Source organism: Trichosurus vulpecula, chromosome 9, assembly GCF_011100635.1.
Source record: "Trichosurus vulpecula isolate mTriVul1 chromosome 9, mTriVul1.pri, whole genome shotgun sequence".
In the NCBI taxonomy this organism is placed as follows: Eukaryota; Metazoa; Chordata; class Mammalia; order Diprotodontia; family Phalangeridae; genus Trichosurus; species Trichosurus vulpecula.
Window position 1 is genome coordinate 118,780,498 of NC_050581.1, and position 14,277 is coordinate 118,794,774.

The 14,277-nt window shown below is 42.2% G+C and overlaps 1 protein-coding gene across 1 annotated transcript in view; it reads left to right on the plus strand.

Moving 5' to 3' along the window:
- The first annotated feature begins 1,710 nt into the window (after positions 1-1,710).
- BSN (bassoon presynaptic cytomatrix protein) overlaps positions 1,711-14,277 on the plus strand; it is a 122,287-nt gene continuing 109,720 nt past the window's right edge. The window contains exon 1 of the mRNA XM_036739627.1: positions 1,711-2,115. Within this exon, the coding sequence (XP_036595522.1) occupies positions 1,711-2,115 (405 nt within the window). The remainder of the gene's footprint in view (positions 2,116-14,277) is intronic.

Genomic DNA, 14,277 nt, shown 5'->3' on the forward strand with positions numbered 1-14,277 from the left:
TACGCCAGGCACTGTGTTAAGTGCTGGGGATACAAATAAGAAAAAGAAAGATAATCCTTGCCCCCTCAAGGAGCTTATAATCTAACAAGGGAAGATAATACAAAAAAAGGAAGCTGAAAAATAGGAGGAGCACTAGAGGGTATCTCGCCTGGGGTCATGATGGTGATGGTGGCATTGAAACCGAAGCAGAACAACTAGTGGAAAATGAAGAAATGGCTAGAATTTTGAGCCCTCTGTAAAGAGAGGCTAAAGGAGGGTTTTTTGGTGCCACTCTCCAAACTGTCAAAGGCTCACTCTCACAGGAGTAAGGAGAGCAGGCTTTGGGACTCATGTCCAGTCGCCCTTGGTAGTCAGTGTTGGTTATTCCAGAGGCTTTGACTCTCCTGAGCTTCTCTTGATTCTAAAAACTGCTGAGTGTTCTTAGGGAGAAAAGGTCTAATTCTAGTCTCACTTGCCAGGGAGAGGGAGATGCATATTGTTGGCCAGTCACCTGAGGGGTGAATGGGCTCTGGGTTTGCATCTCTGGTTAGAAGAACTCACATCTACCTAGTTTACCAAACACTTCCCTCCCAGCAACCCTGAGGAGTAGGTATCCCACAAGGACTCCAGATGATTTGGACTCTCAGCAGTGTGATGTAAATCCCTCTGATACAGATCACTTATTAGTTGGTGGCTCCAACAGTTCCATCGATTTAGAGCTAGGATGGACCTCAGAGGCCATTTAGCCCAAACCCCTCATGTTATAGAAGATAAAACTAAGAAGAGAAGTTACTTGTCCAAGGTTATACATGCTTTTGTGGCCAAAAATGTCATTACCCAGTGATCAATTTTTTGGTGAGGAGCTTCTCTGAACTGAGCTGGTCCTTCCTTAGATATTAGGCACACAGAACTCCATATTCCATTATAGCCAAGAATTCAATAGCATAAGGATCTGTGATTCCATGGGTATTGGAACTTCCTGGCGAGGAAACTCGCTCTATCAATGCAAATAGATACCTTCCCCACAACTTACAGTTTTAGAGAGCTGCCTGAGGGAGGTTAAGTGATTTGCCTAGGGTCACACAGCCACTATGTGTTATAAACAGGATCTGAGGACCGGTTTTCCATTTACTATACCATGTTCTCTTTCACTTCTATTACATAAGAAAACCATTTTCCTCCAGCAATTGGAGGGCCACTTACTTCAAATGATAGTTGATACAACCCAATTCTAGTATAACCAAAAGAACACGGACAGTCCTTTGGAGTTGGACATGAAAAGGCTTGCTCTAGAAGTGCTTTCATTTGGACATCTGGAGCCCTGTCTATGGAGGGATGAAAGGTGATGGTCATTCCCCTGTGTTCATTTCCTTGGCCTCTCCTAAAGGAGTTCCCTGTAGTGCTATTCCTCCTCAAGCTACTCAATGCTTAACAAATGAGGAGGCCACTTAAAGGCATCTTTGAATGTTCCTACATGGTGCATTAGGCCTGGAGTGAATTCTGTTCAATGTGTTATATAAATAAAAATTAGGTCGACTTTGCCGCCTATTCTTATTACCCTGTACAAGGAGAGGGATTACACTGTTGTGGGAAATGCTAGCGCAGTAGCAAAACAGACTTCACTAGTATAGCTCTCATGTTAAGTGTGTTATCCTGAGGCTGGAAGGAGCTTCACGTTGCCTTTTCTAAGTTGCATCTCTGAATCACCCTTGTTTTCTGTGTTCTTACAGCATGTCCAGAAGACCAGATCCTAAGGAGCACCTGGATGGCCAGAGAGCAACATCCCCCACCCCAAAGCAGGCTGCTGCTCATAGCCATGAAGGCCGCCGGCGGGAGATGAGGACTCATGGACAGGCTGGCCCACAGGTAGATGGCCCCCATCGGACACTCCAAGTGGACAGCAGGATGCAGAGAACGGGCCGATCTCCCTCGGTGTCACCAGATCGAGGCAGCACCCCAACATCACCTTATTCAGTACCCCAAATTGCACCCCTCCCAAGCAGCACCCTCTGTCCTATATGCAAGACAACAGATCTCACCTCTTCTCCCAACCAGCCAAACTTCAACACCTGTACACAGTGTCACAACAAGGTCTGCAACCAGTGTGGATTCAACCCCAACCCTCATCTCACAGAGGTAACCACTGCTTAATTTTCTTATTAATGTCAACCCAGCAAGCTTGTTTGTCTGCCCAGAGACTACTCTATAGGAGGAAGTTATGCTGGCAATAGGAAGGGCCCCGGTCTTGAAGTCAGAGGAACTAGATTTCAATCCTAGCTCTGCCACTTCTGTTACCACCTATGCGACCTTGGCCAAGTAATTTCATCTCTCCTCTGACCTCCGTCTTCTCATCTGTAAAAATGGGGAAATTGAACTGGATGATCCCCAAAGTCCTTTGCATTTATAAATCTATCATCCCGATTGAGTTGGAAATGTCCACCAAGTCATGTGAGGTTATTGAGAAGAGCTACTTAACTGGTCTTCTCTCACCTCCCCCCCTCAATATATAAGGATAGGGCCTGGGCCTGGGCCTATAATCTCATTGGCACAGGGAAGTAGAAAGCAAGGAAATTTGCCATACCAATTCTTGTTGGCTCTACAACCTTGAGAGCTACCTGGACTATTGAGACACTTGTCCATAGTCACACAACTAATATGTGCCAGAGGAGAGACTTAATCCCAGGCTTCAAGGCTATCTCTTGATCCACTCTACCACATTGCCTCACCTTGATTGTATCTATTTATCTATCTATCTACTGACCCACCTTTCTATCTACCTTCTCTATGTTCCCCATCTCCCCACTACTGAGCATATGACTTGACCTTTTTGGCCTAATGACTTTTATATTCTTCTCTCCTCCATCACATCTTTATTTTCATCCACCTTCCTTTTATAATCTTTTTATCAACTTGTTTCCTTTTCCTTTTTGCTTTGTTTCCATTAGTTATTAGCTCTGCCTCTTTGTGGACAAGTCCTGGCTATGGGTTCTATGATTCCCAACTTACTGTGGGTGAACCCTGGCTATGGAATCTGTGTTTGAGCTTGCCTGGTTGAGCCCTGAATATGGGGTTTGTGATTCCTGCCTCTCTCATATCAATTCAACCTCTTTTCCATCAATGGAAGTGCTGATCCTCAGAGTAGGGTTTTAGCCACTCCACAGGAAGCTCATCTCAACCGAGAGTTTCTCGTGCATTTCAGAATATGCTCAGAAATGTCTCTTGAGATGCAGAATGAGGCACTCCTTTCCAAACCCCAAGCTAACTCTCTCTACTTAGGCCAGAGGATCAAGCTCAATGGGTGCAGGGGAGTTGCAGTGGTTTGGGGGAATGAGTAGATGGGAAATGGCCTGCAGGGCAAGCTGGGCATTGGGTGGTAGGCTTCCCAGGAGGCTATGGAAGTACAACAGCAGTTGCTTGTTTCTTAGAGTAATGGCCTGTGGTAAACCCCAGACTAGGGGTCATGAATTGAAAGGACCCAGGCATGCATTTAGACTCATTATGCATCTACTGTTTCTTCTGGCCCAAGCACTCCATCTGAGCCTGGGGGAACAGGATGTGCTGCAGTGTCACTCTCTCAAGCAGGCAGGCAGGCAGTCACCTTTTCTGCCTCTGAGGGAGCCTACTTATAGGAGCTCAGGCACCACTGAGACTCCAGCACATTTTAACTTTTCTCTGGAGGGGTCTTTCTCAGGGGAGGCTCAGCTAGCATGTGAGGCCAGCTGACCTCACCCTTCTTGAGGCATAGGCCTGAGGTTGGAAGGATTGACTGTCCCAGAGGTAGGCTCAGGACTGTGACTCCCAAGGGGACCAAGGAAACCAAGGGGCACCACAGCAGTGCCTTGCTTGTGATTCTCAGGCTGTCAAGAGCAGAGAAATCCTTTCGCCTTGGGTAGTGGGAGATAAGTGAGAATAATTGTTTGCAAGTTGGTGTCTATTTGTAAAATGTGGCACTGTAGGTGTGTAATGTGGGGAGGGTGTGAAAGGTAAGTGTGAGATTCTGGGGGAAGAGCTGACAATATTGGGGGAGATGAGTCAATTTGTTCCTTTGGCTGAGCTCCTAGTGTGTGGGCTTTATTAAGAGAGGTGAGTGCTCTTCATTACTTGGCACCAGTGACTAATTTTTTGTGGAGGAGCAGTTCAATTCTGCACACTGATCAGTTAGGTAAGTGCTTGCAGCTCAATATTTGGAAAGAACAGAGTCATGAGGGTCAGGAGGGTGCCATTTCTGGATTTCCTCCTGTGAAATGACCCACACTATTAGCATTGTGGTAAGATCTGAGACCTAGAAATAGGCTGTGGCAAAGGCCTTGTGAAGCCCCAGTCTGAAGAGACCATGTCTGGGGCATCCTGGCCCTGGAAAACCCAAGGGAGGGCAGTGGCTTCCTGGACTTCTTTGGGGCCATTTCTTCTGCATGAGTTCCAGCCCACCCCATCCCCCACCACAGCCCCACCATCCTGAGCTCTGTCTGGGTACCAGGGCCCTGACATTAGGCCTGTTTGTTTGTTTTATCAGACACAGGTGATAGGTGCACAATGGGTATGTCTGAATATACCCAGGTGTGAGAGTTTTGGAAAGGAGGCTTGGGCATGAGGGGCCAGTATTTTAGTAAACTCTAAATCAGGGGGTAGACATGCTGGCCTGTGGCCCCCTTCCCAGTGACTACTTCTGACCAGGCCCAGCCATACTAAAAGCTTGAGTACCTGCTCCAGAGTATACCATTGGCCCCAGTCAGACAAAAGCTCAATGTACTTCATTCATTCATTCCAGAACAAAGATTTAAACTCAGGTCTTCTTGTCCAAATGCAATATTCTTTCCATCATATAGTGTTAACTCTTATGATAGTAGTGTTCAAGTATCTGAAAGACTGTCAAACAGCAGAGAGTTAGATTTGTTCTGTTTGGCCTCAGAGGACAAAAGTAGAAACTATGGACAAAAGTTGTAGAAAGACATACACAGGCTTGATGTGAGGAAAAAGTTCCTAAAAATTGGAGCTACCCAAAAGGGAAATGGGCTGCCTTGAGGGGCGGTGATTTTGCCTTCCTTGGAGGTCTCCTTGAATAACTAGTTGCCATCAGTGTCATAGAAAGGATTCGTGGGAATGATATTTTTTTCCCCCAATTACGTATAAAAACGATTTTTAACATTCTTTTTTTTAAAGTTTTGAGTTCCAAATTCTGTCCTTCCTTCTCCCTTTAGTGAGACAGTTAGCACATGTGCAATCATGTAAAACATTTCCCTATAGGTCATTTGGTGGAAGAAAACTTGGTCATAGCTTTAGAGCCAGAGAGCCTTTGGAAAACAACTGGTCCAACTTCCTCATTTGGTAGATGTGAAAACTGAGGCCCAGAGAGGTTAAATGATTTATCCAAACTCACACAAGGTAATAAGCAGCAGAGATGAGAAATGAACCACAGAATCACTGACTAGAGTTAAAAGGGACCTCATTCAACCATATGTGAAAAGAATCCCCATCATGGTATATCCAAGAAGTGATCATTCAGCCTCTGCTTGAAGACCTCCAATGAAGGGGAACTCTACTTCCTGAGCATTCCACTCTCCTTTTGGACAGCCCTAACCATTAGGAAGTTGTTCTTTGATGTCAGTCCTAAATTTACTTCTTTAGAACTTCTATCCCTTGTTTCTGTGAGGTGGAAGCCAGGTTATCTGATGCCAAATGAAGTATGGGTTGGCCTCTGATGTTCCTTCTAACTCCGTGATTCTAGAATACTTCACAGAAAAGAAAGGCATCACGACTCAGAAGTGTACCCATGTTGAAGAAATGAATATGAGCCGAAGACTGAGAGCTAAAGGTGGGAGCCATGGAAGAGTAGCTTAGGGCATTGGAGAAAAGAAAAAGGAACAGGAGAATAAGGACTCCTTTCCAGAACACTAAACACCATCAAAGGATATAGCTTTCCTGCTGTGTCTATTTATCCTTTATTTCTCTCTCCCATACACTGATTCACTCCCTGAGGAGGTCTCCCCAGCTAGAGTCAGAAGGAAGGCATTTTAGAAGCATTCTGCACATAGACACTGCCAAATCAATGTGTTCTGGCCACGAGCTACATGGAGGGAGGGAGAAGGTGTCATGGGAGACGTAAATCAGCCTTTTTCCTAAAATGTACCTTAGGCATTTCACCTTGGACACAAAGGTGTATCCTCTACATTTTTTTATCCTGGTTCTATAATTTCTTCTGTGTAGGGAATTCCGATTTTGTACGTTTCCCTCCATTGATGCCTGTTGACAAGTCCTCTGCAATTTATGCTCTTAAAAAGTTGTCTGGGACACTGGGGCTGTAGGTTTAGGGTTAAAAGAGGCCTTCTAGGTTATCTAGTCCATCCTCCTCATTTTACAGTTGAGGAAACTAAGGCCAAAGGGGATTAAGTAACTTACAAAGGTCATATAGACAGTAAGCCTCAGAGGGATAGTTTGAACCTGGGTCCTCTGACTCCAAATTCAGTGGTCTTTCCATCATATCTCCCAAGTAAGAGCTTAAGTGCTTTACCCATGGTCACAAGACATTATAGGTCAGCTGTAGAAGCTGAACCCAGGTCTTCACGACTGTGGCTCACCTTTCATCTGCTGTGCCACAACTGCCTCTCATCCTGTACTTAGGTAGTAATGATGATATAATGATGATAACCAACATTTACGTAGAGGCAACTAGGTGGCACAATAGATAGACCACAGGACTTGGAATCTGGGAGGACTGAGTTCAAATCTTGCCTTAGACATTTACTAACTGCGGAACCCTAGGCAAGTCACCTAACCTCTGTCTGCCTCATCGGCAAAATGAGGATGATAACACCCACTTCCCAGAGTTGTTGTAAGGATCAAGTGAGATGATATTTGTAGAGGGCTTTGCAAACCTTAAAGCTCTGTATAAACGCTAGCTATTATTATTAATGCTTAATATATAAATGGCAAATGGGTATAATAATAAAAGCTGACATTTTGTATGGCATTTTAAGATCCAAAGAGTAGTTGACATACATTATCTCGTTTGATCTTCACAGTGGCCCTGTGGTATAGTTACTACAAGAATTACTGTCTCCTTTTTATAGCTGAAGTGGTAGAGGATTTGAGAGGTCATGACTTGTATGGAATTTCACAGTTGATATGTGATAGAGGTAGGATCTGAATCTAGCTGTCTCTTAACTCCAAATCTGATCCCCTTCCTACCATGCCATGGGCTTAAGTGTATGGTAAATATATGAAGAGAAAGGGACAGTGCAGAGGAGGAAGCAGAGGGGCGGGGGGGGGGGGAGAGAGAGAGAGAGAGAGAGAGAGAGAGAGAGAGAGAGAGAGAGATTTAATGGAGGAGGGGCCATCTTGGAAATTAAAACACCAGAATTTGAGAGTCAGAGGAGACCTCTGTGGTTGCCAGCTGGTCCAATCTATACTGACAGTGGTTCAGCAATTCTATCCACCAGTTCTTTCAAGACCCAAGGGTGTCTGTGGGCCTGGTGATTTCAACTCCTCAAGAATAGCTAAGGTATCTCTTACTCCCTTCTTACTTATCTTGGGTTTCAACTCTCTGATTAGCTTTTTTAGTTCTTCCATCTCCAGTGTAAAGGTTGTTCTCTTTGGCAGAGAAAAAAGAAGTGAAATTAGAATGAACAGTTCTACCTTCTCTCTGTTGTCAGTTATTACCATCTCATCCACCACAAATAAAAGTCCTATGCCATCTTTGATCACTCTTTTCCCAATATAGCTTTTTGTTGACTCTAACTTCTCTTACCAAGTCTAAACTCATTCTGACTTTTAATATTCCTAATACTTTTTCTAAAAGTACACAATGCCTTTAATGTCATCCTCTGTTATCTGGCCTTCTTTCCATCTTCGGTATATATCCTTTTAAAATTGAGGTTGGTTAATACTCTGTGCATCCATATCAGTCTCTTCAGACAACTTCCATTTTTCCTCTTTACTGGAATTTCCCTTTGTGTCTTCAGAATTTCATTCTTCAGTATCTCCCATCCTTTCTGGGTTGACTTACCCTATACAATTTTAATCCATGGAATTCTGAACTCTTTGAAATTTGCTTTCCTACAACTTAGGGTGCATGTCAGATTATGCCTAAATTTCCTTTCCTTTATCAAAAATTCTAGGAAGGAATGGTCACTTCCCCCAATAACCCCATCATTTCTACCCCAGTAACTACTTCTTCCCTGTTAACAAGAATTAGATCCAGAAGAGAATTTCACCTTGTAAAGAATGAAACTGTCACTGAGGTAAACCAAGAAGTCATTTAGCGCCTCAGCTTTTAGTAGAAAGGAAGAGATTGCCATTGATTCCTGGACACTTGAAGATGCATGACATTACTCTACTGTGACTCTGGGCCAGGCTTGTGATCTGTTTCCCAAACTCCTCATCTATGGCCTATTTCTGTCCAGGTTGTCTGTAATATATTCCAGTGAAAAAAAATTACTTCTGTTTTCTCCCACCATTAATCTTTACCCAAATACCCGTATTTCCCCACTCTGATTGTCGCATTTCCTCATGTGATGATACATGATGCATGCTGTTGTTTAGTCGCTTCAGCTGTGTCCAACTCTTCATGACTCCATTTGGGATTTTCTTGGCAAAGATACTGGAGTGACTTGTTATTTCCTCTTCCAGCTCATTTTGCAAATGAGGAAACTGAGGCAGACAAGGTGAAGTGACTTGCCCAAGGCCACATAGCTAGTAAATGTCTGAGGCCAGATTTCAACTTGGGCCTTCCTGACTCCAGGCCTAGACACTCTATCCACTGCACCACCTATTTGCCTTTTACAGCTCTGTGATGTATACCGTCATTAATATTTGGTGATACCTCGCACCACCACTGCTTTTAACCATCTAGCCCCGTGGTCCTGTCATGTGCTTCGCGGTGCCAAGTGTCAGTGATATATGTTAGATCAAATTTATCCGTTTGAATTAAAACCTCCAGTTCCTCTTGTATGATGCATAAACTTTAGGTGTTTGTGTATAGACATTAAAGGCCTTGGGTTGTTACTACTGGCTCCTTTCTTGGATTATGTCTCCTGTGAACTTTTGGCTTCCTCAACTGCTTCTCTTCCTTCTTTATAGCTACTCTCTCTATGGTATCTAACTTGGGAGATTAGATATAGCTATAGGTATGGGTATGGAAATAGATATAAGATAGATATGGATGTGGATATAGGCAGCCATAGATATGGATACCGACACAGATCTAGATATGGATCTAGAGCTAGTGTGGATCTGGAACTAGCCAATAATAAGCAGTCTTCTCCCTCCTCTATCCAAGCCTTTTTGGCTAGATTTGTAAGATACCAGCAAATAAATTCTTTTTTTTTGTTTGTTTTTTTGGCAGGGCAATTGGAGTTAAGTGACTTGCTCAAGGTCACACAGCCAGTATATGTGTCAAGTGTCTGAGGCCGGATTTGAACCTAGGTCCTCCTGACTCCAGGGCTGGTGCTCTACTCACTGCGCCACCTAGCTGCCCCTAGCAGCAAATAGATTCTTAACAGCTTTTTAAAAGAAATAAACTTTATTGATTTTTTTTTTGTTTTTATATCCCTTAAACTTCCTCCCATATTGTCTCCCTCCCAAAGACTATACAACAAATACTATTTTTAAAGGGGAAAAAAGAGAAAAAAAAATCAGCAAAACCAATCGCTATTTCAAAAAAAGTCTTAACAGTGTAGTCAGTGTCCCATCCCCACCCCTACCCCAATCTGCAAAGGAGAGATGAGGTGTCTTTTTATATCTCTCCTTTGGGCTCAAGCTTGGGTTTGTTTTTTGTCATTTTGCAATATTCATTTTCAATTATTTTGTGTTTCTTTACATTTACTTTGTTATTGTGCGTCCTCTGTATTTACCATGCTTGTCATTTTTTACAGCACAGTAATATCCTATTACATTTGTGTACTATATTTTGTTTAATCATTCTTCATTCACTGGGCATTTACTTTGTTTCCAATTCTTTTCTATCACAAAAAGTTCTCCTATAAATATTTGGTGTGTATAGTCTTTCTTTTTATCAATGATTTTTCTGGTGTGCATGCATGTACACCAACAATGGGTCAAAGGGTATGGACATTTTAACCATTTTATTTGCATAATTCCAAATTGTTTTTCAAAACGGTTGTACTAATTCATAGTCACATCAACAATACATTAGTGTGTCTCTCTCCACAATCCTCCAACATTAACTATTCTCACCTTTTATCATCTTTGTCAATTTGTAGTATGTGAGGTGAAACCTCAAAGTTGTTTCAATTTGCATTTTTCATTATTAGTGGTTTAGAACATTTTTTCATGTGGTTGTTAATAGTTTGAAATTCTTTTGAGAACTGTTTGTTCATATCCTTTGACTACTTATCAATTGGAGAATGGCTTTTGGTCTTATGTAATTATAATTCTTTTAGCTGTCTATGTACCTAACCCTCATCCAAGAAATTTGATACAAAGATCTTTTTTTCACATTTGGCCACTTCCCTTTTTATCTTAGATGCATTCTTTTTTTGTGTGCAATTTCACATAATAAAAATTACATGTATTCAATTTCATGTAATAAAGATGGTCTGTTTTATCTGTAGTAAATGCCTTTGGTCCTTAATAAGTCAGTAATATCCTGCCCATAACTGTAAAAGGTATGATCTTTTCTTCTGTTTTTTTTTATGGTATGATCTTTAATATTAAGGTCACATATCCATTTTGAATATATTATGGAATATGATGTAAGATGTTGGTCTAAGCTTTGTTTATGCCAGTCTTAACCTGATTATTGCTAGTCGAGTTTAAGTTATTTGGTACCTTGACTGGCAGTAATCTGTTAAGAATGAGACCAAAGCATCAGGGTCCACATATGTAAATATCATGGATGAAGGTATTATTTCACATGTTATAGGCAGATTTTTCTAGGAATGATGGGACAAAATTCAAAGAGGGAGAACACAGGCAGGAAAAAAGTCCAATTTTATTGCTAATTGGATGTGGTAGTCTCTCCTAGGAAATGCTGTGATTTGGGGCATTTAAATTTAGATTGAGTAGTCATTAACCGGCATCTTGGAAGAACAATCCTGAACTGATCAAGGCAACTTGGTAAGATAAGCCTAAGAAAGAGAGCTCAGCAAGATGGAAGCTATAAAGAGGAAGCCCCAATTCCTCGGCAATCTGTAATTAGGCTTCAATTAGATTTTTTTTTTTTGAAACTCGAACATAGAAAATGAATCTTTTTCATTTGGTATCCTGAAGAGAGAGTCACCAGCTGGTTTGTAATTCAGAATTGCTACACATATTAAAAGTTTGACAGAGCTCTTCTATTTAACAGCCGTGTAAGGACAAGTGAACTGAAAAGAATGAAAGAACAGGGGTCTTGCTGAGTTGATTTTTTTTAATAGGACAATTTTTAAATCTTATGACATCTGTTTGAGTTGAAAATTTTTTTTTCATGACTTTAGTCGGGCCCTATCGATATTCCAAACTGCTCCTCAAAATCTGTATCAAATGCAGGTAAAATAAATCTCTTTAGATGCAAGTCAGTATGTAGTTTAGAATAAACATCCTTCTCTTCAGCAGTAGATTTAAGCAAGAATGACTCAGTCTTTTCTGTTGATCCAAGTACCATTTGAGAATGAAAAACACTTTCTCTCCCTCCCTCCCTCTCTCCCCACCTCTCTATATCTTTGTCTCTATTTTTCTATGTCTCTGTCTCTCACTCTCTCTCTCTCTCTCTCTCTCTCTCTCTCTCACACACACACACACACACACACACACACACACTATTCTCCATCAGCTTTCACAGTCATTTACCCCCTAGATTTGTCTTTGTTGAGGAGATCATAGCATCAGAGGCAGCTAAGTAGCAAAGTGAGTGAAATGTTGAACTGGGAGTTGGGAAGACCTGAGTTCAAAACCTGCCTCAGGCTGTGACTCTGGACAAGTCATTTAACATCTTTCAGCCTCAATTTCCTTATCTGTAAAGTGGGATGATATTAGCCTCTACCTCTTATATGACATGTAACATGTAAAGGGTCTTGCACACCTTAAAGTGCTATGCAAATATTAGCTATTAATACTCTCATAAATTTAGAGTTGGAAGGGACCTTCAAGACCATTCAGTCCATACTTATGAGCATAGTGTGGTAGTGCCATTAACAGAAAGGAAGTTAGACCATGGGACAGGTTGGGTGTTGGAAGGGTGGGGTGGGGATGGAGAGATGTGAAGTTTAGTTTTTGATATGTTGAGTTGGAGACCTGTTGGAGATATCTAACAGGCAGTGGGAGATGTGGCCCATCTTCTCTTCTCCCTCTATATTACTTCATTTGATGATCTCAACAGTTCCTGTGGATTTAATTATCATCTCTATGCTGATGATTCTCAGATCTACCTATCCTGCCCTAATCTCTCTGCTGATCTCCAGTCTTGCATTTCTGTCTGCATCTTGAACTGGATGTCTAATAGATACCTTAAATTCATCCTCCCAGTCCCCCAGGCTCACAGCCCAGGTATCATCCTTGACTTTCCATTATCTCTTACCCCACTCCTGTATCCAATCTGTTACGTCACCTTTCCAGAATTTCTAGAATACTCCCCACCCCTTACTTCCACCATCCTGGTATAGGCTCTCATCACTTCACAACTGGATTATCTTAATAGCCTGCTGGTTAGTCTGCCCACCACAAATCTCTCCCTATTCCCATCTAGACTCCAGTCAACCACCAAAGTGATTTACCTAAAGTGCCCATCCATGCCATCTCCCTGCTCCTTAAACTCCAGTGGCCCTATCACGTCCAGAATCCTCTGACATTCAAAGCCCTTCATAACTTAGCCCCACTCTGTCTTTCTAGCCTTCTATCTTATACCTGTCCCACCCCACCCCCACATACTCTATCTCTTAGCTCTGGGCATTTTCCCTGGCTGTCCTCCATACCTTGAATGCTCTCCCTCCTCATCTCTACCTCCTGGCTTCCCTGGCTACCTTCAAATCCCAAGTAAAATCCCACCTTCTGCAGGAAAATTTTCCCAACCCCTCTTAATTCTAGCATCTTCCTTCTGCTGATTATTTTCCTATTTAACTAATGTATACCTTGTTTCTACATATCCCTTTGCTTGTTGTCTCCCCCATTAGATGGGCAGGACCTACCTTTTTCCTCTCTTTGTATCCCCAGCCCTTAGCATAGTACCTAGTATAGATTAGGCACTTAATAAATGCTTATTGACTGACTGACCAGAGTTCTAGCAAGGGCCTGGGACTAGGTACGTAGACCTGAGAGTTGCATAATTATTGACGCCATGGAAATGGATAGATGATCAAGAGAAAGAGAGAAAAAAAATTCAGTCAAATAAATATTTGTTAAATGCCTACTGTGTGCAGAGCACAGAGGCATGAGCAGGGATGGAAAGGAGACTAAAATACAAAACAGAGATAGGATACAGTCCCTTTCCTCATGGAATTTCCAGTCAAGTAGAAATTTTTAGGATGTGGAGAAAGGCTAGATTTCTTTCCTCATCCTCCCATCCAACCCTTAGAGATAAGGAAAGAGAGGCTCATAATTTACTAATATGTCCATATTATTTGCAAAGCAATTGGAAGAGCAGGACCTACAAACCATGCAAGAAAGGAGGCTAAGCAAGGTACAAGAAAATGGGGGAGGGAGAAATCCTCCTGTTCCACCTGCCCCAATTTGGCCACCATCTTCATTTGTGTAGATTAGTTCAATGTGACCTGAATTATGTGAGTAGCTTTTCCTGATGGTGTCTTTTTCTTACCCTGAGTATTCCAGCATCAGCAGGTAAAGAGGGATTCATAATTTCAACTTTTTCATCTGTCTTTTAGGACAAAGGAGAAAGCTAGAAGGCTATTCCTAGAGATAGTCTCTTAAGTTCTAGGTATTGGGGTGTGTGTGTGTGTGTGTGTGTGTGTGTGTGTGAGAGAGAGAGAGAGAGAGAGAGAGAGAGAATGAGAGATATTTTGCCATATGGGATCCTAGGGATGGGACTGTCAGGGTACTGATAGGAGAAAGTGGCCTGGGAGGAAACTAGGCCACATTAACATAATTCTGGATATATAATTGTCACTAATACATACATGTTTCAATTGTTCTGGTAGAGGGTGGGGCCAGGAGGGGTTTCTTTTCATTGAGTGGGTGGAAAGTTGGCATGGAAGCGTAGAAGCAGAGATCTGGGAGGGAGAACCTGATTTAAGAAATAGAGGAAATGAGGAAATGAGCTATCATGTTGCTCTATCTCTTTCTCATCTCTCATCGCTCCTCATTCTTAGACAAGATACTATATAGATGACTGGACTTAGAGTTAGGAAGAAT